The 27,219-nt window shown below is 46.4% G+C and overlaps 4 protein-coding genes across 7 annotated transcripts in view; 2 read left to right on the top strand and 2 right to left on the bottom strand.

Moving 5' to 3' along the window:
- Window positions 1-1,237: 1,237 nt before the first annotated feature.
- Window positions 1,238-6,133, bottom strand: LOC128274951 (serine/threonine-protein kinase/endoribonuclease IRE1). Its single transcript, XM_053013304.1, has 5 exons — window positions 6,068-6,133; window positions 4,835-5,429; window positions 3,994-4,216; window positions 2,079-3,930; window positions 1,238-2,006 (listed from the first exon to the last, which is right to left on the bottom strand). The coding sequence occupies exons 1-5, from the start codon at window positions 6,131-6,133 to the stop codon at window positions 1,296-1,298; spliced, it is 3,447 nt and encodes a 1,148-aa protein (XP_052869264.1). The 3' UTR covers window positions 1,238-1,295.
- A 786-nt stretch (window positions 6,134-6,919) lies between these two features.
- Window positions 6,920-7,817, top strand: LOC128274947 (rRNA methyltransferase 2, mitochondrial). The gene is made up of 3 exons (XM_053013299.1): window positions 6,920-7,077; window positions 7,137-7,341; window positions 7,410-7,817. Exons 1-3 carry the CDS (start codon window positions 6,920-6,922, stop codon window positions 7,815-7,817), a joined length of 771 nt encoding a protein of 256 aa, XP_052869259.1.
- A 2,381-nt stretch (window positions 7,818-10,198) lies between these two features.
- Window positions 10,199-12,616, top strand: LOC128272782 (zinc finger and SCAN domain-containing protein 30). The gene is made up of 4 exons (XM_053010656.1): window positions 10,199-10,454; window positions 11,132-12,120; window positions 12,188-12,284; window positions 12,352-12,616. The coding sequence occupies exons 1-4, from the start codon at window positions 10,199-10,201 to the stop codon at window positions 12,546-12,548; spliced, it is 1,539 nt and encodes a 512-aa protein (XP_052866616.1). The 3' UTR covers window positions 12,549-12,616.
- A 2,402-nt stretch (window positions 12,617-15,018) lies between these two features.
- The window catches only part of LOC128274318 (calcium uptake protein 3, mitochondrial), a 38,043-nt gene continuing 25,842 nt past the window's right edge, over window positions 15,019-27,219 (bottom strand). The window contains exons 2-12 of one of the 4 annotated variants that reach the window (XM_053012472.1): window positions 23,435-23,573; window positions 23,044-23,154; window positions 22,023-22,070; window positions 21,871-21,953; window positions 21,160-21,222; window positions 20,206-20,391; window positions 18,861-18,938; window positions 18,561-18,797; window positions 18,332-18,500; window positions 18,110-18,267; window positions 15,019-17,199 (exon numbers count right to left, since the gene is read on the bottom strand). In XM_053012472.1, the coding sequence (XP_052868432.1) occupies window positions 17,128-17,199; window positions 18,110-18,267; window positions 18,332-18,500; window positions 18,561-18,797; window positions 18,861-18,938; window positions 20,206-20,391; window positions 21,160-21,222; window positions 21,871-21,953; window positions 22,023-22,070; window positions 23,044-23,154; window positions 23,435-23,573 (1,344 nt within the window). In that variant the 3' untranslated portion in view covers window positions 15,019-17,127. Of the gene's footprint in view, window positions 17,200-17,483; window positions 18,268-18,331; window positions 18,501-18,560; window positions 18,798-18,860; window positions 18,939-20,205; window positions 20,392-21,159; window positions 21,223-21,870; window positions 21,954-22,022; window positions 22,071-23,043; window positions 23,155-23,434; window positions 23,574-27,219 lie in introns of those variants that run through there. The other 3 variants (XM_053012473.1, XM_053012471.1, XM_053012474.1) reach the window with 3 other exon arrangements.

Below are 27,219 nucleotides of genomic sequence, written 5' to 3'. Positions count from 1 at the left end.
GAGCTAAGGTACGGGGCGAAACTGTCACATTAGGCCACCGGTACGCCGGCTAAAAAGGGTTGGGATCGGCGAAACAAAATACCCTTTCACGGGTACCTTAACGCTGCGTGGTTCGATTTAACACGTTGGTATCGTTTCAAAGCCCTAAAAAATGATAAGAACTTTTATCATGTCAAAGAAAGTAGAACACGTTTGGCCTCTTATCGTGTTTTAACAATTACGCAGCAGACAACTGAACGGGTTCCACTGACTCTGCACAAAACGGCCACGTAGTTTACAAATTAATTTTATTTAACACAAAATAATGAATAAATATTTACACTCCGTTTGGACTGGTCGTTGGACGCATTGTGCTGCTTACCGGCCCAGTGGTATGCTATCGGTTGTAATGTCACCATAGAACCGCCGCTGGGCTAAGCTTGTGTATTACCTAAACAAGTTAATCACTAGCAAGTTATGCTCGTTTACAACTTTTCCCTCGCAATTAAATGCCCGCTCCTTAAACGCTAACCACGATATCACAGACAAGGTCGTAAAATGTTTTCACGTGTCTCTGGTTATTTTTTCACGTTTTTTCTTACAAAAGGTTAGGACAGGTTAGGAAAGGGGCACACTCTTGTTGGCCGCTGGATTCACAAGGAGCGGTTCCGATTAGTTTCAAGGCGGATATTGATAGGAATGGTTCGGGCAACCGTAGTCTCTTAAATTAGTAAATTGATTACCCTACTTTACCGGGATGCGCCGCCAATAAGCGATCTTATTGTTGCAATAAACAGCTAACTCTTGTGTGTGTTCAATGGTGCAACAGGTTTCGCAACGTGACACGCCGGACACGATAGTCTGTCGTGATAAGTGATGGTCAAACATGTGCTCACCTACGTAGAACTCATGCCACCGTGGCAAACTATACATGGAACCGGGATGAGCTACAACAGACACGTTTTTCTAGCATCGTATACGCGTAGACGTAGCACGATTGAACTAATTAGCAAATTAACTAAAAAATATTATGAAAATATACTTTCAAAAGGTGTCTTCTGCATTGCTCTTTCAGCCGTGTTCGTTCGACAGAACTATCAAAATTTAAGAAAAGTACTAAGCTTACGAAAATATTATGAAAATATACTTTCAAAAAGTGTCTTCTGCATTGCTCTTTCAGCCGTGTTCGTTCGACAGAACTATCAAAATTTAAGAAAAGTACTAAGCTTACGACATTTCGGTTAGAAAAAAGCCTGCATCTCTGCCGTACGCATTAATCAAACAGAGATTCTAAAATCTGCCCGATACCTTGTTTGCTATTCGGGCCGGGAGGCGGCCATACCATCTAAATTCCACGTGATTTTCGTTTGTGCTTCACGGCGTCTGACAGTGTTGTTCTGATTAGCGGTGGTGACAGAGGTACTATTGAGGTTTCCAGGACCAGTGGCAGTAACATACCGTCGCCGTTGATTAACACCTCCATCTGAGATCGCATCGTTCTCCCCGCCAGTGTCAGCTCCCTGCACAGAGGCTCGCAGATCGTCCAATGCCCCGCTGTCGTTCTCACGAACTTGCTGGCGTGTAATGAACCCACCGGAAATTGTTTTGCCAAAATTGTACGTTCCCCGTTTGTTGTTGTGGCCCACGATAGGCATCTTCCCCGCTTCAGCACTACCTCCGTCACCGCCCATCCGTCGCTTGGGACTCTTGGTACCCGTTTTCATGGCTTGCGCGAGTTCGTAGTAACGCAGAAGCTCGTAGTTGTCGTTATCATCCCGAAGGAAGTAGGCTGGTTTTGTGAACTTGTATCCTCCGTGAGGCCCCACCGGGGGTCCACCACCGGTGTGATTATCTTCCTCGTCGTTGTAGTACTGACGAAAGATCGGTTCCCGTGAGTTGTCCGCCAGGGCGTGGTAGCTGTGTGAAAGAAGGCGCGGAAATCGACCGATCCAATAGTCGGTGAACTCGTGTGGTATCGTTCCCAGGGCACGTTGCATTTCCCGCGTCAGTTCGTGGTAGTGATGTTTCTGTAGTGGGACAGATTGAGAGAATTAGCAACCGATTTGTATCAACGTTCTGCCTTCCGCTCACAAACAAACCTTATTTCTTAAGGCACGCAACAGATCCCGCACGCTGTACCCCTGGTAGCCACGGAACTTGCGCAGATCAGCCGTCACTTCGGCGTCCAGATGGCGGCTCCAGTCTTCCCGTACGACAAAGCGTGCATTTTTCTCCAGCGATCGCAGGGGTTCGGCCATAATTTCTGACTTTTCCACCCGATCGCTCACGTCCTGCAGGAACGCCAGCACACGGTCGTTGCTCCAGAACAGTGGATGATTCGCTATTGCACGGGCCGAAGGTCGTTTCGACGCATCGCCCTGTATCATGTCGCGTATGATCTCTTCCGCCAGCACGGTCCGATTGTCCGGAAGTGGATTCTCGCGCCGCAGCATACCGAGATCGAACTCACCGGAGAGTATGTTTGCCTGCCGTTTGAGGTTGTCTCCGAACGGGTGAAAACCATCCGACAGCACATAATAGAACACGCAGCCAAGCGAGAAAATGTCTACGGACGTGGTGGCACGCTGGCCACGCTGCATTTCAGGAGCGATCCATCCGTCGGTACCGGTTACACCCGAGCGACGCGAAAAGCTTGCCTTTCCGTAGTTCAGCTTCTTGCACAGCCCAAAGTCCGAGATCATGGCCCGCACGCGCTGTCGATTGTCGGGCAGGGAAAGGAGAATGTTTTGCGGTTTTATGTCCCGGTGAACGATGCTGAGTGCGTGGAGGTGCATAAGTCCGCTCGTGGCTTGGCGCAGGATATTGAGGGCAGAGATTTTCTGTCGCAACAGTGACACCGTCACTGTCGTTGCTGCTGGGACCGCTGACGACGCTTTACCGTCAACGTAATCCTGCAACGTAGCGGCACACAGCTCGACGGCAATGTACCGAAACTGTCGATCCTGCTCGGTGCAAAAGTATCGCACCACATTCTCGTGCGCATCGCTCTCCCGCAGTAGCGCCACTTCGCGATCGGCCAACGTGAAACAGCCGGGTAGGATACGTTTTACGGCCACTTCCCGTTTCTCGAAGCTACCCCGAAACACGAACGTTCCCTCGCAACCCTTGCCGAGCACATTCTGGACGTTAAAGTTGATCTTTCCCACGCGCATTTCACCATCACCGTAGTCTATCGGTTCACTGTAGCTCCCACCGGTGCCACTGCCACTACCGTTTCCTGCTCCACTTCGGTTGGAGTTGCTCGACTGCGATCCACCCTGGCTCTGTTCCTGCAGCGCTTTCATTTGCCGATGGAAGTACCAGAAGCCAACGATCACCATACACAGCAGCGTGAGCAGTAACATCGTAGGCAGTTTGTTCGGTTGCGCATCCAGCCAGCGTATCGTGTATCGATAAATTTGTTTGACCATCGCCCGGATTTTATCGCTTCTACCACTCGCATCATCCGATTTTGTTTCGTTCGTTTCACCGACCTCGATCTTGTCCTCCGGTTCCGTCTGCACACCGATTGTGTTCAGCTGTTTGCGCTCCAACTTTGGCAACCCGACGCTGGGCGAATCAAAGGGATCGGCCACCAGTACTGTCGAAAGCTCATGGTGCTTCCAGAAGCCTCGTCCCATCGACGAAGGTGAACTCGGAGCAATGTCGAGCTTGATGCGTTCATCTATTTTGGGCGTCTGGTAGTGGCCAAGAATGATGATGTTTTCGTTTTTACCTCGCGCACGAGACTTTGAGATGAGCTCTCGGCTGGGACGATCATCGCCGGCGGCATCGCGTTCGCGACCACCGAGTGCGCCTAGTGGACCGGTTTTGGACGGACCCCCCAGTAAATTGATGGACGGTTCTGAGGGTAACGTGGCGGTACTCTTATCCACCAGCGAAGGGATCGCGTACAGGTTGTTTCCCGCCTCACCAACATAGACGGTTTCACTGAAAGCATAATGCGCGATTAACAAAACGGTGATCGGCAGATCGGTAGCAAATGCATCTTACAACAGTTTGAGATCATCGTAGTTGCCACTTTTCGCTCGCTCGTTCACCTCCTGCAGAACCTCATCGGAGACGGTCTGGAAGGGAACACTCAGCAGACCTTCGGAGCTGAGCAGAAACACTGCCACCACCGGACTGGACAGATCCTTCTGCCAGAGCGGAGTGCCTTTCTTCTGCTCGAACGTGGCCGTAAGCCCCGACGAACTGCTGGTGAGGTGAAGAAACTCTACAATAAAATTTAATTTATAAAAAACCTCGGTTAGAAGAGTTTATAAAACCAAACACAATATCTTTGTGATGAATCATCGACTAAATGCCTGAAATTGAAACACATCAAAGCGAAGTACATTCTTAGCCAGCCAGGAATGCTCATAATGGATTTTCAAAACGTTTCCGGTCCTTCAGCAAGTGCGTCCATCCACACAACAATAACACGCGTAATAATAAAATGGGGGGAAACATTAGGAAATCGATACGGAAGTAATTTAATATTGATTATGAGAATGGAACCATGCTACAGCCGCGATACCATGTGTGTCCGCGTAGAACCCACAGCCCAATGCAGTTTGTGTTCTGCGGCAAGGATGCCTTAGATGAATACGTCGATACAAAGGAAAATAAATAGCTCCATTTGATGGATTATTTTGTCAAACGCCAGGGCCTTTACTTGCAGTGACCTGTTTCTTTCTCGCTTTCGGTCCGAGAACGTGCAATAAAAAAGGAAGTTTAAGAACCGCCTCGCGCTTCTGATAACGCGCCCGGTCACAGGTGATTATGAGCGCTCCAAAGGCAGGGAAGTTGTTATCGTTCGATCAGCGTTTCGAGAGACGTGGCAGCAACTCACCATACTCCTTGGACAGCTCCGGCGCCATCGTGTGAGCTGTATAGTCGAAAAACGTTACATTCCAGGGTTTGCTGTTGCCCGCGGTTGCTTGGCTGTCATACATCATGACGGTGTACTGGGTGCGGCCTAAATAGACGGCCCGAGACGTGGCCCAACCGATCGCATCCGATCCAGCTCCCGTGCCGACTCCATCGCGTGTGGCTGGTGGCTGTTGCGACGGCAGCGGTCCGCCGAAACCTAGCACCTTCTCACGTTTTCCCGTTTTCGGATCGATCAGAAACCAAACGTCACTCTTTTTGCCAGAATACAGAATGCCGTCACTCGATCGACACGGTGCACTGGCCACCAGCTGCGGAATGGTGTACGGGAGCTTCTTCAGACCTCCCTCGAGACCGTTCATCCGGTAGAGGCTTCCGTCCCGCGGATCGGGCAGATAGTGTGCGCTCATGGAGGACGGGCTCGGCACACGGATCGTCGGTTCGTCGTCGATCGACCAACGGGTCTCGCCCGTCAGCGGCTCGATAGCCGTCAGTCCGCCGCCGAGCGTCGAAAAGACCAGCATCGTTTCCTCATCCTTTGCAACTGCTGTGCAGTCCTACAATTAGATTACCAATGGAAGGTTATAGAAACGGCTGATAGCAAGCTATAAACGCCCACTTTTCAAACACGCGCAGATTAGGCTTTGCGCACACGGGTTACGGTGTGTTTGGATTAAACTAAATATAAAGTCTCGACCTGATCGTTTTGTGCGATAAGTCATACAAAAAAATGTGAACAAAAAAACTACAATTGATTTTAATGCTTTTGCCTTAATGCCCGGTTAATTCCAGCAATTAGTTATCGCTTAGAGGGGGAATCATAGATACGTCGATGGTGAATACGTTGTGAATACGGGCCTCACCACCGACTGTTTCAACAATACGACAGCAAAAGTTACACAAATGTATTGACCGCTAGTGTTGGCGTCAATAAGGTGTTATAATACCCGGGATTCGGTATCAGCCTTAAGAGGAGCCGATAACTTTCTATCAAATGAATAGATCAATGAGTCACCATTCGGGTTGCTACAATTTGTACTACGCAACCGATGACGAAGTTTGATCACTTAATGTTGCAGCCTACGAATGACGCAGGAAATCCACGCATTTTTTGTGCAGAGCCGGTATCGTCGGCTTTCTGGTTCAATCCCGAAAGTCGGAATTCCCGGCTCCGACGTGTTGCCCGCCATCTTACCTGCTGTTGCTCCGATAACGACGACGCAGTTGTACTGATTAATAGGCCGATTGCCAGCAGCAACATTAACTGCGTTTTCCTTTGAAACATCGTGCTTCCTTCTGGGCCTCAGGATGATCGTAGTAGGGTACGCAAACAATTCACATAGAACGGTTCTGAACCGGTTGATCAAATAAGGCGTTCTTGCTGGAGAACACACTTTGCCAACGCCACGGCCGCACGCAGGGAACGCAAAAGTAAAATCCTATCCGTTTGGTCAGCAAAATTGCCAATGGAAAGCGCGAAATAAAACTTAAGAATAACACATGCACGCTGTTTTTTACCGAAGGTAAGCACCGCCGACCAATGCAGAGTCATCAACTACATCAACATTACCACTAGAGGCCATCCACAGGCCTTTATTTTCACTGATACTGGCTACTCCCTCGGTAATTACTCCGTCCGCGTAGCACAAAACATAATTCATTCTTTTAGTAACGCTCCACCATTTCGTGTGTCGCAGAACCTAAACTTTTCGGATGCTTTGTTTACGTTTGGGGCAACATTGCATCATCCGGCGGCAGACCGTATCGTTCCGTGCCATATTTCACTTGGTCGCGTCCGCGAAGTTCCGTAGTTTTGCGTTGTAGACTTGATCGAAGGGCGAATATTGACTAAGCGAAAGGGTTTTGGCCTGTTCCAAGTGAACCTTTGTATCGCACCCGAGAGTGGTAAACAACGGGCTGTCATCAGTGAATGTCATAATTGATGCGTTGGAAGGCAAAATGACGATGCTGGCAGCACTGAGCTCCGCTGTCATCGCTGGCCGGCGTGTTTACGAAGGCATTGTTTACGACTCGGCGCGGTGTTGTTATGCTGATACGAAAAATCAGCGGATTTGGCGGAGGAGCCACGGCGCTCGCGAAAGTGGTCCCCAGTAATCTGAAAGGAAAAAGCAAAAGCTCACAAGAATGGCTCACCCGCCAGCTAAGGGATCCGTTCGTCGAGCGAGCCAAGATGATGAATTACCGGTAGGTTGCAACATAATAAGTTCTATTTCCGACCGATGCTAATTTTCAATTTGTTCTAGCTGTCGCAGCGCATTCAAGCTCCTTGAAATTGACCAAAAATATGGTCTCATCAAACCAGGCCGAACGGTGATCGATTGCGGTGCGGCTCCCGGTTCTTGGACACAGATTGCTGTAAAACAGTCGAATGCCGATGGAGGGATGGGCCCCCAAAAGCGTCCAGGGATGGTGATCGGTGTAGATCTGTTGCAGATTTATCCGATCGAAGTAGGTGATCATCATTGATAGGAAATTCTGTGCTTATGATTTAAAGTTTACTCCTTCTCCTTCGATAGCACGCAATCCTGTTTGGTAATAGCGATTTTTTACGCAAAGAAACACAAGACAAAATACGCTCCGCGTTGGGTGAACGGCGCGTCGACTGTGTCCTGTCCGATATGGCCCCAAATGCCACGGGGATACGATCGCTCGATCAGGAAAACATCACTACGCTCTGCTACTCCGTGTTGCGCTTTGCGTTACTGATGTCTTCGCCGAACGCTTCGCTGGTGATGAAGGTGTGGGACAACGGAGATGTACCGAAGCTGGAAAAAAGTGTCAGCGAGTACTACGGATCGGTGAAGCGAGTAAAACCGCGGGCGAGCCGGGACGACTCATCGGAACACTTCATCGTGGCACGGCAATTCCGGGGAATCGAAGTGGATGCAAATCGTCCCCTCGATAGTTCCGGTTCCAAAATGTAGGCCCATGTATCCAAGCCCTGACTTAGGTGCTTGGATTTTCCAAGGAATGCTAAGCAGTAGCCCCAGGCCCTTGACACAACCATCACTTTTCCTAATATCAGTTTATTGTTGCGACGGAAAACCACGCCCGCAAGACCTGCTCCGCCCGATCTGCGAGCAGGTTGCGGAGTTGCGAAGAACGCATACCGTAAAAATCCGAGCAGTGTTAGCCGACTCCGAGGCACACTCGCTTGTGAAAGGTAGGTCCGGCGTCTTATAAAGTTATTGTACTGTTTCCTAACAATTGTTTTTTCATTATAATTACAGAAACGAAGGCGTGTAGTTCATATTTCGGGTGCCCAAAGTGCATCATGAATGGCATATGGTGCAGCGAATATAATCAAGTGTCCTTCACTAACGGAGATAGACCAGAGGTAAACCACACCAAATACCAATCCCCTTTACGGACCCATGAGAAGTTTATGGCAGGAGAATACAACAAAACACATAGAATACCCAAGGTAGCAAATATGTGTCCTCTACAAGATTTAAACATAAATGTGATCAATGATGTCCTGGTTGGGGATGTCCGGCATCTACTGCATTTAGGGGCAGTAAGTACGTTTTTTGAAACATTCACAGACGGTGGTTATCTAGTAGGAAAAATGCCGAAAGATAACTTCGATGATGTGAAAGAAATACTTCAAGGCGTTAAATTTCCCCACGAACGAAACCACGGGGAGTTCGGGAAAATCATTGCCATGTGGCCGGCACATACATGGGCCTACATTTTGGATGTAGCTGGCTACGTGGTGTTACAAGCAACGCTCGACGACGCTGACTTCAAAATCTACACCTGTTTGCACTGGGGCGTAGCGCTTTGCAAACGTAATATAACATTTAACGAGGATTATATGGAATATGCGGAGGACCTTTTAAGAACATTCGTTACAGCATGGGGCGAAAGAGCCGCTGTGTGCCGTATTGTATCCACAGCCTTCTACACTTAGTGGAAGAAGTACGTGAGAAGGGACCATTGCCCGTCAATTCCACGGACAAAGCGGAGGACAGATTTGCTTACATCCACTACGATGTAAATACTTCAGACAAAGTAAGGGCGGTCCAAAAGATAGTTGACGGATGCTTACTTCGTGATCAGGTATATACTCCACTTCCCTTCGCCGTCCCCATCATATCACACAATGGTCATAGGATTGTGTTAGAAAAATTTTTACTGAGAAGTGAGGCCATTGCGCGCGATAGTAGGGATGCCTGGTTTCTGGCGAAGGGCAACCAAGTTGTCAACTTTCAAAAAGCGGAGAAACGCGGCATACGTTAATCTTTGGGCGAAAATTAAAAACGCAAGCGAAGTCTACTTCTAAAGTCTAAAATTACTTAAACATTGATTGTAATGCCTAGTTTAGCTGCGTCAAAGCCCGCCAAAACTTTGCTGCATTACAAATTTGAAAAACTGTATTTTTTTCGTAGTTTTCTATACAAATTCTCAATAAAAATGTACCAGCAATGCAAAACAGAAAGCGTTTGATTATTTCCTATGAAAGAAGGATTCCTTACCTTTCGAATGATGTATAATATAGGAACATTGCCGTTGCAGAACTGTGCTTGCAGAACACGTTAAAATAGCTGATAAAAGTTGGCTTTGAGGAGCAATTTTTATCACTCTTTCGACTTTGACAAATGATTTGACGTTTTGCTGCATTCTGCATTCGTTTTGCGTTTGCTGCGATGGTGTCCATCGGTGGTTGCTTGGTGTGTGCAGTTCAGTTTTTCCCTATCTCTCCCCTGCGGTGGTCTGGTTTCTGATTCTTCGCCACAGACTGGTGGCTTGGGTTCGGTGGAAATGTCACTCAAAGTTTAGTTTCCGCTTTCCATTGGCCTGTTGTTCCCGGTTCGCTGTTTCGGGAAATTTCGGGCGATTAGCAACCGTGTGACGCCATCGTGATCCCGTGCAAATAAACGCCCGGCGCGTGTGTATGGTTTTATCTTTAATTTTTTTTCACATTGTGAAATTGTTTGCCCCGCCGACACAGCGAAGGCACAGAGTGCGTATTTATTTTCGGTGTACCTTTCGCGTGATAAATGCCTCTGCAAGCGGCCAGGCAATCGTGATTGGCCGTCTTGTTCGCATCACGAATAGCATCGCAGTAGGCATCGGAGAAACGCGTGTTTTACAATTGGAGCTTTCTTCATTCGTTAGTTTTTGCGTCAATCTAGTGAGCTTTGGAAAAGCAGCCTCCCAAGCGGGTGTAATCGTTAACCGCGGGACACTCTTGTGCTGCGAGTGAGTTTCGCCCCAAAAAGGTGTGCTGGCCATCATTCTGTAGTACACTGAAAATCGTAAAAAACGAACCCAAACTGAGCGCTGGTGTTTTTGAGGCGCCATGAATTTCCCGGCCTTCGGTGCACCGTTCTCCGGTATCCATCAGTTTGCTGCCAAAATTGGATCCAACGAAGGGACCGCGTTCAGCAGCAGCAATAGCACCGGGAACGGTGGAAATGGCGGACTGCCGGCAGGACTCGGTGGAGCAGCTGGCGGCGGCGGTTCCGCAGGTGCCAATCTCGGGCAGCAGCAGCAGGACCTGAACCGCTACCACGGTACCGCGAACGGGAATCATTTCAATCAGATTGCTACCTCAAGTAAGTAGCTTCTGCGGTTAGTGAAGTTTTGTTTTCGGGACAAAACATTCGGTGTCCGGGGATTACTAACAGAGCAGGCACCCACAGCAGTAGGCGAAGTCCGCCTTGCGCTGACTCCCCGCGAGACAACTTCGGCGTGTGCATTGCGTTGTAATGTGACAAACGAACCGGGCGACGCCGATGGCACGCACAGAACGAGGCTACTAATGAGAGAGGGCGGATACGGTGCCGGAGACGAACGATTGAATGCGCGCCTGGAATGAAAAGCGAAACATCGAGGGGTAGAACTGCCGATATATGGTTACGATAAAAAGGGGTTGCATACATTCAGGAAGAGTACCCTCCGTCTGGCTACTAACCTCTTGCACTGTGGGCCAACTGTAAACTGTTGTGGCTCATAATTGGAAAGGAAGATAAATTTAAATAGTAAAAATGTTTGCTTGTATCGTCATTCAAATATTTATTTTTTTGTTCTTTTACTGCGGGCCATTGTAAAACGCGATGTATCATAGTAAACATGTAGCCATGGTTCCTGCATCACGTTGCCATATGGTAAAGGTGCAAAATTATGTAGGAGAAAATTTACTTGATTGTTACTTGAATTGTTACTTGAACTTACGTACGATTGTTCGTGGGAAATGTGCCATTAATATATGTCCTTTTTTCTGTCCTTTTAGTGACTCCGATGTCTTATGGTCAAAACATTTCCCACTCGTACGGTGGCAGCACAAACCAACAGACGGCCAATGATCATTCGTTTGGCAATGGCAACAGCGCACCGATGGGTAAAGGAGCCTCCCTTAAGATGGACCGTGACGAACTGATCAACCAGCAGATACTGCAAAACGTCAACCAATCCTGGCAGTCGCTAACCAACCCGTCGAACGTGGAGTACTCGTCTCATTTGCTGTCGGCCGCACTGCCCCTTTCGATCCAGCAGTTCCTGAAATACTCGGAAACGATCAAAAAGGAATCGAATGCAGGATCGGGGATGAACTCTCCCGGTCCGTTGAGTGGGCTGATTGGGGTCGAAACGAACGCATTCAACGTCCAGAAGGACCTGCTTAATCTTAAGAATGGTTCGAACCTCAATCTAGCCCTCGGGAACGCGGCAGTCAGTGCTGCGGCCGCCAGCCTCGGACTGAACCATCAGCATTTGGCACAGCATCACCAACAGCACAACGCCACCGGTAACCATCACGGCGATAATGGATTCACGAACCACCAGCACGCACCGAACGCGGTGAACAATCTTATCAACGGTATCAATGGCGGAGCGCATCATTCCGACAGTAGCAGCACCGCAAACGGGGCCACGGTAAACGGCACGGATGCCAATGGCACGGGCGCTGCACCGTCCACCACCGGCGAGAACGGGAAAACAAAGTCCAAAAAGCAGAAGAAACGCAAACCTCCGAAGGAAAAGAAACCCCGCCCGAAGCCGGGACAAATCCGGGAAACGAAGGCGCTCGATGGTTCGCCCCTGTTCTGTTGCCCCGAGTGCCAGATGGCGTATCCCGAGCGTGGTCTCATCGAGCAGCACGTCATTTCGCACGCCGTCGAAAGGCGCTTCGTGTGCGATATTTGCAATGCTGCGCTCAAGCGCAAGGATCACCTGACGCGCCACAAACTGTCGCACATTCCCGACCGACCGCACACCTGTAGCGTAAGTTTTCCGCCGACTTTAGGGCTTCCGATCACAGGGCGCACTAATGGGGTTCACCATTTTACAGATATGTTTGAAGTCGTTCAAGCGCAAAGAACAGCTTACGCTACACATCGTCATACACACGGGCGAAAAGAAGCACATATGCGGCGAATGTGGTAAAGGTACGAATCCCGGCAAACCACCATTCCCGGAAGCTGTGACTCTAATCGGATCGGTGTGTTGTTTTAGGTTTCTACCGCAAAGATCATCTCCGCAAGCACACACGCTCACACATAGCACGGCGGGTTAAGTCGGAAATGTCCGCCTCGACTGGGACCGGCACTGGAAGTGGCTCGGGAAGCAACAACCTGGCGCAAAACAACAGTGCCCTGGCGGGTTCACTGATGGCCACCAACATGCAGGGTGCACCGGTAACCGCTTCCTGAGGGTCGTACAAAGACTTCTGGTAAGCGAAGATCCGTTCCTCAGCAGCGAAGAGAAGAGAAAAGGCGTTCGGGTGGCACATAGATTTGGTTTAAATAATTTATTCAAGTACGTTATGTTTGTTCGGGGTTTTTATTTATGTGCAATTAATACGAATTGGACGTGTGATAAGCTTCATCGTCGACGAACCTTTCTTAGGCAGCCCGACACTGTCAACCGACTTCTTTAGCTATAGTTTCGTTAGTTTAGTTTTGTAACTTAATAATTTAAACTGTTACGGTAGAATATGTTTCCTCAAATGGCAGTAGAAGAATGGCCAAGCACAATGTTCAGTTCTGTTGTTACCACCGTGTCACCGTTACGTCTATCGAGGAATGGGACGAAATACGTTCACCAGAAGTCATAAGTCGCGCATTTTTTTGGCGAAAGAGCAAACTATTCAAACCGATTCTCGACGGAGCATGGTTTGAATGGTTTTCCCATTTTGCAAACCACTTTGGCGAAAAATGTTGGGAGTGTAAGTCTTTCATTCTGTTCGTTTGCCTCCCTGTGAAAAGTATTTTACTACACTTTTAATTTCGGCACACAAATACGATGTGTAGTAACAAAGAGTACACCACTCTCACAGCAAGACACCATCCGTCTCAATTCCTACTACTTTCCGGAGTTGAACAGAGTCCAATGTTAGGTGCGGAAACGAGAAGACTTATTAAGAGGGGCGCCGTTTGGGCGCGAACTTTCATCCGCCTAAGCAAAACAGCAATAATATTTTGAAAACCAATCGATGTGACGGAAGATTGTGGCCGCGGATTACATGCATAAGAACGATGAGTTTTTATTAGCAGTGAGCCGGTTTTATTTCATTCCACCTTTGGCGATTGGGCCCAGCCAAGTAAAGGATTTCAAACTCGTGCAATATAGAGCGGCAGTTGTGGGACGGAGGGACAGAACTATAACTATCAGGGAACGGAAGCTAACAAATGAAACCGGAACAGAAAAAGACAGTTCTCGCGAGAGGCATGTAGTTTGTTTATTTTACCACACAGATGAAAAACACAAAATGCAAACAGAGCAAAAGCAAATTATATGTATTAACCCATGAAAAGGACGGAATCATATATATTATATTCCATATATATGTATCATACATTTAAACATATATACATGCATATATATATATTTTGTATTCGATATTGGGACAGTGAGCAGTGTAAATCGAGATAAACAGCGTTAAACGTAGGCTTGGAAGAAGTTTTACCGTTAGTAGACGAAGCAACAACCAACCATCGCCGATATTGGCTTCGAAAAGGTGTGACTTGGAGGAGGAAACTCGAAGTGCTATTTAAGTGGTGAGATTGACTAATCGAAAGAAGCCCGAAACCGGAATGACCTGCCGTAGAGCATAGCGAACCGAACAGAGAGAAAGAGGGCAACTCTTCTGCACCTGAGAACGAATACCTTTCTGTGGAGGCGTTACCTACCAACTATAACCATAACCGTAAACAATTATCCATCGATATGAGTAGGTGCGAGCGACATAGTCCTGTTTTTAATCAACACAAAACCCTCCGGAAAACGAACACCCGTCATCACACACACAACACACACACACCACGTGTACCACGAGAAAACTAAAAGTACTACCTATACTAACCACGTACATGTTGAATTGAAAGTACAAAAGAACTTGAACAAAACAGCATTAAAGCAGCGCAAAAAACGAAACAAACGATTCAATCACAAACGAAACAAACCTTCCGTAAAGTAAAGGGCAAATTATTTTACTATTGCTGCTCACTTCTCTATAGTAACTGTTGAAGCCGCCAATAGATTTACCGAAACGACGAAATACTATATTATATTCCTCAAGCAACATTAGGTGCGGAAAGAGACGAAAGAATACTAACGAACGGCATATAAGATGGTCCTGGACAAGAGTATAAGCAGAGTGTTTCGTGTGTTGAAAGTTGAACGCAATAGTTCTCTAGTCAAACAGAAAGGGAAACTAGAAAAGAAGCAGTGTGTGTGTGTGTGTACGATAAGAGAAGGTATAACAGTGTAGTGATGATAAGAGGCAGCAATTTTTAAGCAGCAATCGCAAACGCGACACTAAGATGGATGCTAAAGCAAAACGCACGTATTATAAACGCTTTTTATCGCGAAACCCGACGCACACCGCACCCGGTCGGAAAAGAAATGGTGGAATTGAAAACTCAACTCACTCGATGGCAGTGCACCAGTTGAGGCAGAGAGTTAAGAAGTGCAATATGGGGAACGCAATATGGAATGTTTTATCATCAGGATTCACAAGCCTTTAGTTTTGTTACAAAAACGAGATGGGAAGGCGAGTTCCGCAAACTACAAGCCTAGCTTTTTAACAAATTAAAAGATGGTTCCTTTGAAGCGTTTTTGTTTGCAGTATATTTGTTTTTGTTTCCTGAATAAATACTTATGAACAGCGAAAGAGAGAGAGAGAGAGACATCGTGAGAGAGACAGTACTCGTAGTGGTCGTAGCACAAAACAAAATCAAATGTACATTTTTCGAAAAGACTTGATGAGAAACAATCGGCAACAGAGACAAACATCAATCGGCAATGCTTTATAGCGTCTTCATGAAAATTAGGACAGTAAAATTAAAAATTAGCATTAAATAACTGACTGCGAGAGACTGCATAATATGGACGGAGTTGGTGGTGCGATTATCATATTTAAAATTACGTTTTTGCGGCATCGAATAAAATCGGCAACAATCGGCATCAAGTAATATAATGATGGGCCAACCAGACAAACATTTGGGCGGTCCTTTCCAAAGCAACGGTATACAATAATCATATATTTTGATAGTCGTCTACTAAGAGCAGAGAGAGAGAAAGCCCAGCTTTACAATCATGGCACACAAGGCCGGGGTTTTTTGCAGCTTGTTACGGGACACCCGAACGAGTAGTAGCTCGAGAATATACGAAAACTAAAATCAGTAAACTCTTCTTAACAGAACTCGATAAAGTGAACGAGAGACTGTATATTGTTCCGGAAGCAATGATGCGTGCGATCCACTTTCTTTGCGTGTAATAAGCTTGTCAGTGGTGCAGAACATGAAGTCTATATATAAAATACCCATTAATACTATCGTCTTTTATAGTTTTAGTAAAAACCGGGGACGCGACGCAGCAGAATCCTCTGTATCGCTAAGAACCATTATAATCGATAGTGTACGTTGAGACACTTTACTACAAAACTTATCATCAATCTGAATCATGAACTGAAGCACGATAGGGGGCTACCAGGGATAAAAATCGAACCAGAGTAGAGAGGCTTCCTGTCCTGTGAGTGGCATCAATAATCACTAAGCAGCACCGATACCGCAGAAAGGCGAAAAATGATATTTTTAAAGTTTTAATGATTTATAAAACCATTACACCCGGTCCAGGGAGTATCGTAAAAGCCAACCAAGAAAGTGGACAAGAAAAGGTTGAGCGGGGCAAAAACGAACAAACTAATGTGTAATAAATTTGTGCTTTTCTTAAAATTGCCCATAAGCTTCGTAATTATTTCGATATCACAATTCTTTTTTCGGATGGGAAAGAACTCAACGAACGCATCATGGATTTTGAATTGGCGTGTTTTTGGTATTTCAGTTAAATACAAAACGATCAACAAATGGCTCGAGACGGGGCGTAACAATTAGCTTAGTTGTTCAATGGCGTAAACATAAATTGCATCATGCAATTGCCGGTCGCAACCTTTCTCCTATGATGACAAACAATTGCAATTTGGCGTCCTTCATCGAAGCGTCCTCGGCTGAATTCAGATAATACTTTCCATTTTGTATGATTCTACTTTCTATCGCGACAATAAAATTATGGGTGACGATAAATGGTGTGTGTGATTTAAATTATCGCACGTTTTTGAACAAAAACACGTGCCTTTGCCTTCATGTTATTGTGTTATTGAAATAGACAGGCAGGCAAGACGTTACAGGCAAGACGTAAGTATGAGAAAACTTTGGACCTTCGAAAAAACTGGTGGCTAATGAAATAAATACTTCGGACTTGGAACTACACAATTCACTAACAATATGAACATTAATTTCTTTGCGGTGACCCACGATTAACTAACATCACATAAGCGGTTGCTTTTAAAGCACTAAACTTATGTGAACTGCTAAACAATCTCTCATGTCTATAGAACAAAAAATTAAAATTGCTTTTTGAATACAAACACTTTTGCTAATCACACACGTAACAATTAACAGTGAAACAATCCTGCGCTCTCAACTAACTAGAAGAAACAATTGGCTTTTTCGCTAAGTAACAAGTTGCACGTAAGTGTTTACGATTTTTTCGATCGCGCGCTGTAGCAGCAGGAAGAGATCGGGGATAAGTTGTCACCGTATCGGATGGCACTTTAAATGCCGAGGGGCCCCTAAAACCCTTGGTTTAACTGGGTGAGAAACCGTTAATAGTTGCTGATGGTTTTGGTTAGTAATCGGATGCTAGTGGACAAAAAACGATTAGTAGGTTTAGTTTGAAAGATACCACGTGGATAAGAGAGTAAGGGAGAACTTCTGTAGGAGCATCGTTTTAAACGTTTTGCTTCATTTCTTGCTTCAAGCAGTGTTTGAATGCTTCCCAGCCTTCCGACTTTACGTTGGACTGAAATAAAAAAGAAACAGATTGGAAAGCAATATGGAATCAATTGGCTGGTTTTACTACAAATCGGAATACAAAATCTGTTGAGTAAATTCTAATCAAAACACTCACCTGGTGGATGCTCTTTTCCATGGTTTACAAATGCATTTTCTCTCAATTTATGTACACATAATGAACACAGAACAGACTAAGTTTAGATACAAATGAAACATGCGCTGGTTTGTGTGTACGTCTCGTGAATGAGTCAGTTGATCTATTGTTCGATAAACGCTTCATGCAATCTCCAATGAAGGTGAGATGCTTTCTTTCATTCTATTGCGCACGTGTTCCATCACAGTCATGTTAGTCAAACCAATACGAAAGCATTTAAACGAAATTATGTACAAAATAAACCAAACATAAATGTGGGGAGCATCTGAAGAGGTAATGTTGCGATGGTTAATAGAAACGAAAGTACCAATATTTTTCTGAACATAATTTTTATTGGTCGAACGAATAACGAGAAATGGGTCTTAAAAACGGTATTAAGTAACGGAAAGCCACAATGGAATTGAAACACAAATTTGGCGTTGGCAAAAGGTGATAGCGATGTAGCAAGAGCAGAAAACAGGACATAAACGAGAGCGGTATTTCTATTGGTTTTACTACCTGTACAGACACCACATTTTTCCGGAGGACGATAGACCGACTTAACCTACACGTGGGGACTATCTGGGCGACCGTGTTAACGATAGTGCGTACTGGTATCTCCCTGCCCATGGTCCGGGTGGTAGTAGAAGTAGAGAAGGTAGCGGCGCAACCGTCGGCAGGCTCGGGAGCGCATCTTGAGCAGCTGCCGAAAGTTGTCCGCATACTCCGTACCCCTTTCGATTTCGTCCAGATAGTCCTCGACAACGTGTTCGTAGTGACTTACTTTGAATCCTCGGTGGACGCGATCCTTCATGATCGCGATAAACTCTTTGTACGAAAGCAGACCGTCGCCGTCCTCGTCAAAGATCGCAAACACGGTGTCGATGAGGTGTGTGTTCAGCTGGGAACCGGTACAGATTTTGACCGCACGTGAAAACTCATCTGCAAATGCGTAACCCACATGAAAGTAAACGGCCTCCTATGAATTATGGGGACTCTTGTGTACCTTTCGAAATCGGTTGATCGGCCAGTGTGTACATGCGCATGGCGATCGAGAAATCGTCCAAATTGTTCAGAAACTGGCAGAACTGGCGGAAATCGTCGAACGATACGCCCTTCTCTTTGGCCTCTTTGTCCAGCAGACGGTCCAGGTAGTTGTCGTATTCGTCCGTGTCCTAAAAACAAATCCAAAACGTTAGAGGTAAGTCTAGCAGCCCGGTGACGTGACCCCTTACCAGATACGTGTAGCGGAGCAGAATCTTTGCAAAGTCCACCTCCGAGATGCGCTCGTGGCCTTTGGAGAACTCGCAAAACTCCAGCTCGAGCACCTCGGTCTGGAGGTTTTTCATGAAGTTGTAGAACCCATCGTACTGCAAATCTTTGTCCCCCTTTTTGCCGAAAAAGTGCACCTGCAGCGTCGTGTCAACCTTGTGCTTCCTCTGCAGGCCTTGCTCATCGTCCACGTAATCGTCCTGCCGTGGGCAATGTGGTTTTTATTGGGTATAATTACGGAAACAAGGAATTCATAACCTTACGTGTTCGCCCGGTTCTTCACCTTCCTTGCTTTCGATACCCCGTTTTCCCTTCCAAGCGAAGCTGAAAATTTTCTCCATCTACACGGAGGCCACCACCGGAGAGACGGAGTAGAGTGGAAAAAATTCGAAAAAAATGCGATATAATAATTTAATAAATGCGGGAATCGCCAGCCGAGTTTAGTTCCAAACACTATACACATTTGTGAGCGCCCATAGATGACCCGAGTGGGGTAATGGTTACAGTTACATGGTTACAGCACACACGGGGACATAGTTTCCACCAGGTCGACGATGACGATCGCACGGATGCGGATTTCACGTTTTCCATCGCAATACAGCACCATTTCAGGGGACGCTACAGAGGACGAACGAACACATGACATCCTGCTTGGCGGGCCATTCCGGACGAGGGCACAGACATATTCTAACACCGACGAACGGTTACAGGACTTGCTAGTGAGAGGTAGCACACAAAGGAATCGGAGTGGGTTTCACGAACAACATTCACGATCGACGTATCGAGGTATCGAGATCATCTTACTGGACGGATTTGGGTTGTGAAATTATAGATTGTTGGCCATTGTAGCAAGAAACAAAAACTCAATTCTATAAAATAATTTGAATCAAACACAAACAAAACGGTTTTGAAATTTTGTTTATGATAGATGAAGACGATTTATGGGAAAAGGTGCACCATCAAATGATTTGTTTTGCTGTTTGGAGACCCTTTTTTGAGGATGAGGCCATTCCGTGGTTTAAAATTGCGTTTTATACATTCCGTACGAGTGGACACTTGATAAACCTGATAGACCCGAGCGTTTAGCCGCAAACAAGATTACAGGAGCATACAGGACCGCGTGTCTTCATTTTCATGCTGACCAGCCCTGCCCTCGTGATGGCACGCAAATTGTGTTAAGTTAACTATCAACGACTTGGAGGTGGTTAAGATCTTAATGGACTCTTCTTTCATCGTGCACACTTGTAAAAATTGTATTTACACAACACACTGAACACAAATGTACATTGAGTGCACACGCCAAAGACACACAAAGTGGGACTGGAGGTTGGAGCAATGAACACGGTTTATTAGGGAATCCTGAGAAATAAAACCAAAAATGGCGAGACACACTTTCCACACTCTTCTATTTACATCAGTCTAACGCCATTAGTAGGAGCATACCACACACACACACATTATTATTGGTAAAACTCGGGAAAGTTAAAATGAAGGTAAACAACCCTCCACAGGGAAATGAGGCAAGGGCAAGGTGTGCACGTGGCATCGCAAAACAGGAGAGTTACGAAAAAATGACAAAATCCCAAAAACGAAAAACGAAAAACTTACTAATCGCTTTACTCTACCCTTGGCGGGTGGATTGGCGTCGCTAGCGTCCTCAGCTGAGGATCCTGTGGGACTGCTGGGGTTCTGCTGCCGTTGCTGCTGCTCACCGATCGATGCTTTCGGTTTTTGCTCGCGATAGTTTTTGAGTAAAAATTTCGCTTGTGCACTGGTCGACACGAGATGCAGCAGCTATCGTGGCCATTTTAAGTGTCACAGCAACCCACAGTCAAAAGTCCGCGTTCGGGAATTGGGAAACGCGTTCCGCAGGTTCGGGCCAAGTGTTCCACGCGTGTGTACGTTCGGTAAGTGTAAATTCGGGTAGTGATGCAGTAAATATGCATGCATGTGGTGCAGAGGACAACGAAATTGTGCGATTTTGCGTTGGTTACACACAAATGACGCGGTGTAAGAAATTTGGCCAAGAAAACAGCCATGATGATTCGTGGGAAAGTGAAACACCGAGCAGCAGAGAGCGACAAAGAGAGAGAAAGAGAAAGAGTATCGATTCGGGAAGAAACAATAGAGAAAGTTGAATTTTAGTTAAATGTGCACCCTTATCACACCGAACACACTGACTTAGGGCTCAGTTATGCACACAACACCACCTTTCGAACAGATTCGAAGCGAGAGTTATTCACAAAAGTTGCGTTTTCTGGTCTAATTAATTATTTGGTTTCTTTACGTGATGATTTTTTTTGGGTCTTCTGATTGAATAGGCAAAACTATTACTAAAAGCAGATACTAGAAAGCGTAGCTGTTACATATCAATAGTTTACTACATTGAACGGATCGGACTGTGCACAGAATGTAAGCGACCAATTCGGTTCGGTTCTTCTAATTGCAAGCCGTTGGAAGGCTTCGAAAACACAACGAGAGTTATCAATGAATGACCATTAAAAGAGTGATTCGCCACCGTCAGTGGTAGTTACGCTTAAAAGTTATAGGAAAAGTCCTCACAGCTTTACGCGTGCCTTCGTCAAGATCTCGATCCTTCAGCGATCCTCCGAGCAGTTGACGAATCTGCAGCACCAAAAGGCCATTTCCGTCGCCGGGGTATTCGGAGCCGATGCGAAGCAAGGAACGGAGAAGTCACGGGGAAGATAGGCATTGTGCGAGAGACGACGACGCGCATTGATGTTGTGCATGTGGTGTGTTGGTTGCGGGTTGTTGGTTGGTGAGTGGTTTGGTTTTCGGTGGCAGAAAACATGAAAACACAACAGTGACGGAGCCAAAGAAATACAACGAAGGAAAAATGAGGAAGAAATAATAAAAGAAAAATAAAAACATGATGCACAAAATAATTTAAACTTCAACTCCCAAAATTAGCGATCCTTCGATAGCACTCTGAGCAGAAAGCGCCATCTAGCGGTGGGGTCTAGCAAAAACGGTTGCCACCGATGTCCGGTAGAGGGCTCTATAACGTTTCTTTTCAAATCGGCCAATTTCGTTCTTCTCTTCGAGTTTTCTCTTTCAATTTTGATTCGATACCCGTTCGTTAAACAATTGCTGGACGTTTTGGTACACTTTTGAGCATCGTCCACTTCTTGGCGCATCACAGTAGAAAATAGATTACCTTCACAGTGCAGTGCAGGTCACACGACAACACCAGTCCAGAATGCTGAAAGTAATTTACCCGACCGAAAGGACGACGCGCAACTCCAAACTTACCACGAGAAACTCATCCTTATCGACGCGCTGATTCCCATCCGTATCGAACATGTTGAAGGCGATGCGAAATCCGGAGTGCGGTTCTGCAAAAGTCTCATTTTGTTAGTGATGTGCTGAGATAAATGAACGAAAAACTTAATCTCGAAACTTACTCGTAAGTACGGAGAGAAGGAACAAATATTCCGTGTAGGATATGATGCCTGTAATGTAAAAGTCACACAAAAGCGAATGAACAGCTGGGAAGGGGACAGAACCTAATCAACCCTGAAATGGGGCAGGCACGAGACAAGAAGAGCTTTTCTAATCTCCGGAATTAAATTTGATTGCTCGTGTAAGAAGCGGCGAAATCAGCCGAAATGTCAATCGCGTTTGTTAAACACGGGCCCCGCTGAAAGTTGATGACTAACGCAGTCCAAGTGTGCCGAAGACACGGATTACATGACCACGACCGGACTGCCGCTAATATACGCGTGCGATCCAGACGGTACTCGGTTCGGTCCGGCGTGGCTACTTATTTTAAAAGTTTATGATTAAACCGGCCGGCTTTTCGGTAAAACAACGGTTCGTTTTCGAAGAGGCCTCCGAGATCCCCGAGTAAGGCAGCTTAATGGCGCGGCGCGGCGGCCAAACTGAAAGCCAGGTGTTTGTTCAGACGCCGCGATCGTCGCGCGGTATCGTCGTCTGCGGCGTGTTCTGATTAGTATGGTAATCCATTTTCGAAGAATTGTTTCTCGATCACGGTTTTACGGGGCCACTGGCCACGGTGCGCCGTCTCCTTTAACGTGTCACGATAAAAAACCCGCCCAGTGCCAAGTGACACTCCCCGGCTTCTGCGGGAGTTCGGAAGAGTGTTGTTGTCCACTTCACTTGCTATTAGATGGGAGAGGGTTAAAGGACTTATTAATAGCGTGGCCTCTGGTCGTGAAGCCACGGCTGATAAAACGGGGTGCAAACAGACCCGAACCAAAGCCGAATTGGGTGGAAATGTAACCGAAAAGCAGCAATCACAATCACTGTGGTAAGTGGCCGGTTGAGATTGCACGGTAAACCAGTGCCTTGGAACTGGCCGACCTCTGCACCGCTCTAACGTGCCGGGGGCGCGCTATCTTAAAGGGACCACTTTCAAGGTGCCAACGAAAATTAGCAAACCCTTCGGCCGCTTGGCTCACTTACCTTTGTCACGCAGACTGCGGAAAAGCTGCGACGAGCCGTGCTTCAGCGGTGGCGTGTAGTCTTTTAGCTGCTGGATCTCGGCGTGCGTTAATGACTTCCTCTTGAGGCGGGCTAGATGGCGGGGCGCGGTCGATGATAAGCGAACGGGCGGGGAAGCGAAAGAAGGGTAGATAATTAAAAGGACTTTCAGTAGGTGGCTTCTCGCCTGCCAGCGATAGGCAAATAACCACACGGGGCAACTACACTTAAGTCTCAAGGCGACCTCCCGGGCGGAGGGAAGCTTGTCGGTTCGGGTCTAATCTAAGGTTCGTTTTTTTCTTCAATGAATATTATAAAGAAGAACCATTCTAGTGGCTTTGCCAACAAAAGGTAGCATTGTGACGGTACGTACGGCGTGGCTCCTGCTCGACAACCGACTCTAGAAAGTCTTGAGGTGTCATGTAGATCTGCCCATCGAACTCGACCGAGGCGAACTTGATGAAGCGCCGCTCGCGAGCCGTAAGCTTAATGGCCTTGTCCGCAATTTCATCCTGTCGAGGAGAGAGAGAAAGAGAGACAGAGAATATGTTATTCTAGTGACCAACAAGTCCTAAAAAGCAACGAGTTCGATTAATAGAGACTACGCAAAACTAAGACGCAAAACTCGTGGAGTCATGTGTTGCAGCAAGGTACATCGTGCTCCTTATTCAGGGTACAGAGTGTGGCCAAGGTTGGCTAATAAATCTCCTAAGGAAGACGCGCGTAACAGGGACAAACACGCGCACCGAGTCAGGATGCCTCTCCAAATAGGCTTACGAACACGGGATGAGTCACCAATAGTGCAAGTGGTTAAAATGTTCCAAATATGGTTTATTTTTCGGTCTATTTTGGCTGTATCTTTTGATTACTAAAGGTCTTTAATTCTATGAAAATACATGGAACAAATAGGAACAATAATAGTAATGAATAATTGAATAAATAATAATCATCAACTAATCGAACTTTCGAGCATCGAATTGTTCTCATAAACGAATCCAAACAGGAGTAGCAAGAGAATCTGGGGACTACGTGACCGTAGTCACTGCACACCAGAAACGAATTTCGCAATGGTTCGCTCTACGTAATCGAATCATTTTGCTACCCTCGACTCAACCCTCGACGACCTGCGCCGTCCGGTCCGGACTAACGATAGTCACACGCGGGGTAAATAGTTGCGCCACTAAATAACACCGGCAGCGGCGCGGTCACATGCGCGTGCGGCCGCGTAACATCCCGGTACGGCGCGGCGTGCGAAATATTTGCCAAACTGTGACGTTCCAATCAATCGTGGGGCTATTCCGGATGTTCCGGCCATGGTGCACTAATCGTGTGACCGCCAATACGCTCACTTGCTCTGTTTCTCTCTCTCTCCGTATGTGTGGCCTACGTGCAGTTTTGCACAGTTCGAAGCTACGCCACTTATGCACGAAGTGTCACGTGGTCCACTAGTCGACGTCTATTCGCGGTTCTAGGAAACAGAGAGCGAGTGGGTTTTCTGTGGTCGTTGTATGTTTTTCGAGCCGAGTGGCAGTTCGGAGCAAAATCACGAGAAAGGTAGCACTTTGTCACGGGAACACCGTGACAGACGCTGGTCTCACGTGTTACGCGGCGCTGACGTGCAGATAGCGAATTCATTACCTATTGGTTACGAATTTATAACTTGAGCTTACGCAGACCAATGGAAGGATGTAAATATATTGAAAACATACCCTTAATGAATCTGTAGGCGCCATGGCAAAAGTAGTTGACCCTCATCAGCCAGGTTTTTGCCATTTGTTAACGAACGCCGTGTCGCCGACATGGTTAGTAGGTGTTACAATGATCGCAGATATTTTTCTGAATTACGATTCTACCATGCATGATTGCTGGGAGTCATTGTCACTGCATTTCCCCGGTGACACCCACACACAATCTCAACATGTAATCAGTGACGGTAATCGCAGTCATCCGTAACGTAGCGCAGACGTGCCAAAATGGGGTAGGCGCATCGTCAAGTTCGAGGTATCGCTTCTATTCCATCTGGTGCTCGATTCGATATAGATTTAATCAGAGCGATATGTTTATTGTACGATGCGGTACGTTCGAACGCTTGCATATCGGACATAGCGTAATATTTTTAGACCCCCTCCCGGGTGAAAGAGATCTTAAGAATGCATTCTGCCTGGCGTATGCTTCGTGTAGCCCAGGGGGACAAGGAGAATATTTTCTCTAGTTCCAGGTGCCATAAGCAAAACAGTATTTTAACTTCAGCTCCTCATATTGTCATCGCGTCGTGCTTATCTCATGTCTGGATAATATTCAGACGGTCAATTTGTACGGCTTATGCGGGGGCTGGCCCTAATTAACATGGCAAAATTTATGTGTCTGCTTCCAATTTCTCTCAGACACTACTTTAGAGTTCCCATTTTGGAATTGGAAGCCATTTTGCTGTAGAAGGAAAAGAATAGATATGTCGGATGTCCGAAAAGCGCGACGACTTGTGAGCGCGACCGCTGTGTGAAGCCGTCGTCATCGTGAATCTGGTGGTTGGATTCAAAACTATGAACAAATGCTTTCATCCGATCGCGGACCAATATGGTATGGCGGTGGTATCAGATAATTAAATTAAGTTTTGATTTGGTGGTGCACCATCTACGGATGGCGCAGAAATCCAAACGGTGTGCAATCCATCTTACTCTCCGCAAAGAGATCCATTTTATTTATCGCTCTCGTGGAGCATATAAATAAAGAATCCAGCTCCAGCCATTGTTTAGTCTGAGTGTTTTACGAGATCAGCCATAAGGATGTTTGGATGTTGAGCCACCTTTTTTGCAAGAAAACTAGTCAGTCAGTCCCACGGACGTCATAATTTATAGAGCTGCAGATTCCTGAAACAAAACAGCTACCTTTTTTTTCAATGGAGCCATCTCGTTCACTTGGACCGATCGGTTTGCATCCTTTAAAGGAGGATGCCGATCGTTTACGTTACACTCATAAGGTGTGTAACAATGTTAATAAATAATGCAATTTAAACGAGAGCCGGGCGACGGGCCGTGGCCAGGTCGGCCTGCGATTCTCCGATGGAGCGCCAATGCAATAATTAATGATTATTAAATGATTACTAAATTAAGGGACGACCACAAGAAGACCGGTGGGGTGGAAAGTAAACATACACATGATCGCCGATGATCGCGCCCATTAAAGGCCGACTGAGGCCGCAGTACATCATTCTCGTTCGTCGCGACCGATCTTGTGGCGGCAAAGCAATAGGCGTCGTTTGGCGAGAGGTGTTCAATAAAGAAGCCTTGAACTGTTCCGCGATCATCCTTTGCGATGAGCCCCGCTAATCGACGGGGCGTTGTTTATTTTAACACTCTTAAGGGCCCCTGCTTTGCATTCGTTCGTAGCTTTTTTGAATTAATATGATCAGTTTTCACTTTTCTCTGCTTGATCATGCTCGCTGGCACGTCTTTCCAGAAGAGGCCGCTGGAAAAATGCACTCTGATTTGCATCGTCGTAAATCAAACGCCGGAATACCAATTGGACCCGACAAGTGGACCGCGTTCTAGTGAAATGGAGAGTTGGCTGCCGATGGGGCCGATTCTGTTGTCAGAATGTCCTTGGTTGCGAGGTATCGAACACGCAACATGAACGTAATAAAAATAAATTGTAAGCACGGAGAAAACTGGACATAATAGAAGATTTATGTTGCATGTTAGTAGGGCAGAGCAAAGCCGTGATTCTTGATTTATGCGCGAAGGTTACGAAGGTTTCGTTTGATGACCTTTCCTTCAACTCAATTTTCTAAACCTAGTGTGTTTAAATCACAAAACGGCGAGCTGAAATTGAACTGAAGGCCAACATACGAGTCTGATCTTTGCTAGCGAATATAGCCGAAAACCGAAAATATAACAAAAAGTGATCAAAGTTTGTTAATGAGAAGATTTTGGCTCCCCGTGCCGATTATATTAATTCCAACGTCCAACCTCGTCCGATCGTAAAACCTTTCATATTTCGCACTAACAGACTGCTAACGGCCCATCGAGGGGCACACCGAACGAGAGTGAAAACGATGGTTTGTTGTTGGAAAACATCATCTAAAAATCGAACACGTTTTACGACCTGGCACCAGGCCGGGCAGGTTTGGAAGCCAAAAACTGAGCGCCAAAGATGATGATG

This window comes from Anopheles cruzii, chromosome 3, assembly GCF_943734635.1.
Source record: "Anopheles cruzii chromosome 3, idAnoCruzAS_RS32_06, whole genome shotgun sequence".
NCBI lineage: Eukaryota > Metazoa > Arthropoda > Insecta > Diptera > Culicidae > Anopheles > Anopheles cruzii.
Note: the sequence above shows the minus strand (reverse complement) of the source record. Positions and strands in the feature narration are given on the sequence as shown.

What these genes read in the sequence shown, in the direction of transcription:
- LOC128272782 (XM_053010656.1), top strand. Translation starts at nt 10,199, where the DNA reads ATGAATTTCCCGGCCTTCGGTGCACCGTTCTCCGGTATCCATCAGTTT. An exon ending in ACCGACCGCACACCTGTAGC is followed by an intron (nt 12,121 to 12,187) that starts GTAAGTTTTCCG and finishes ACCATTTTACAG; the next exon opens with ATATGTTTGAAGTCGTTCAA. An exon ending in ATGCGGCGAATGTGGTAAAG is followed by an intron (nt 12,285 to 12,351) that starts GTACGAATCCCG and finishes GTGTTGTTTTAG; the next exon opens with GTTTCTACCGCAAAGATCAT.
- LOC128274947 (XM_053013299.1), top strand. Translation starts at nt 6,920, where the DNA reads ATGCTGATACGAAAAATCAGCGGATTTGGCGGAGGAGCCACGGCGCTC. An exon ending in GCCAAGATGATGAATTACCG is followed by an intron (nt 7,078 to 7,136) that starts GTAGGTTGCAAC and finishes AATTTGTTCTAG; the next exon opens with CTGTCGCAGCGCATTCAAGC. An exon ending in TGCAGATTTATCCGATCGAA is followed by an intron (nt 7,342 to 7,409) that starts GTAGGTGATCAT and finishes CTCCTTCGATAG; the next exon opens with CACGCAATCCTGTTTGGTAA.
- LOC128274951 (XM_053013304.1), bottom strand. Translation starts at nt 6,133, where the DNA reads ATGTTGCTGCTGGCAATCGGCCTATTAATCAGTACAACTGCGTCGTCG. An exon ending in GGAGCTGTCCAAGGAGTATG is followed by an intron (nt 4,217 to 4,834) that starts GTGAGTTGCTGC and finishes ATTTTATTGTAG; the next exon opens with AGTTTCTTCACCTCACCAGC. An exon ending in TACGATGATCTCAAACTGTT is followed by an intron (nt 3,931 to 3,993) that starts GTAAGATGCATT and finishes TTATGCTTTCAG; the next exon opens with TGAAACCGTCTATGTTGGTG.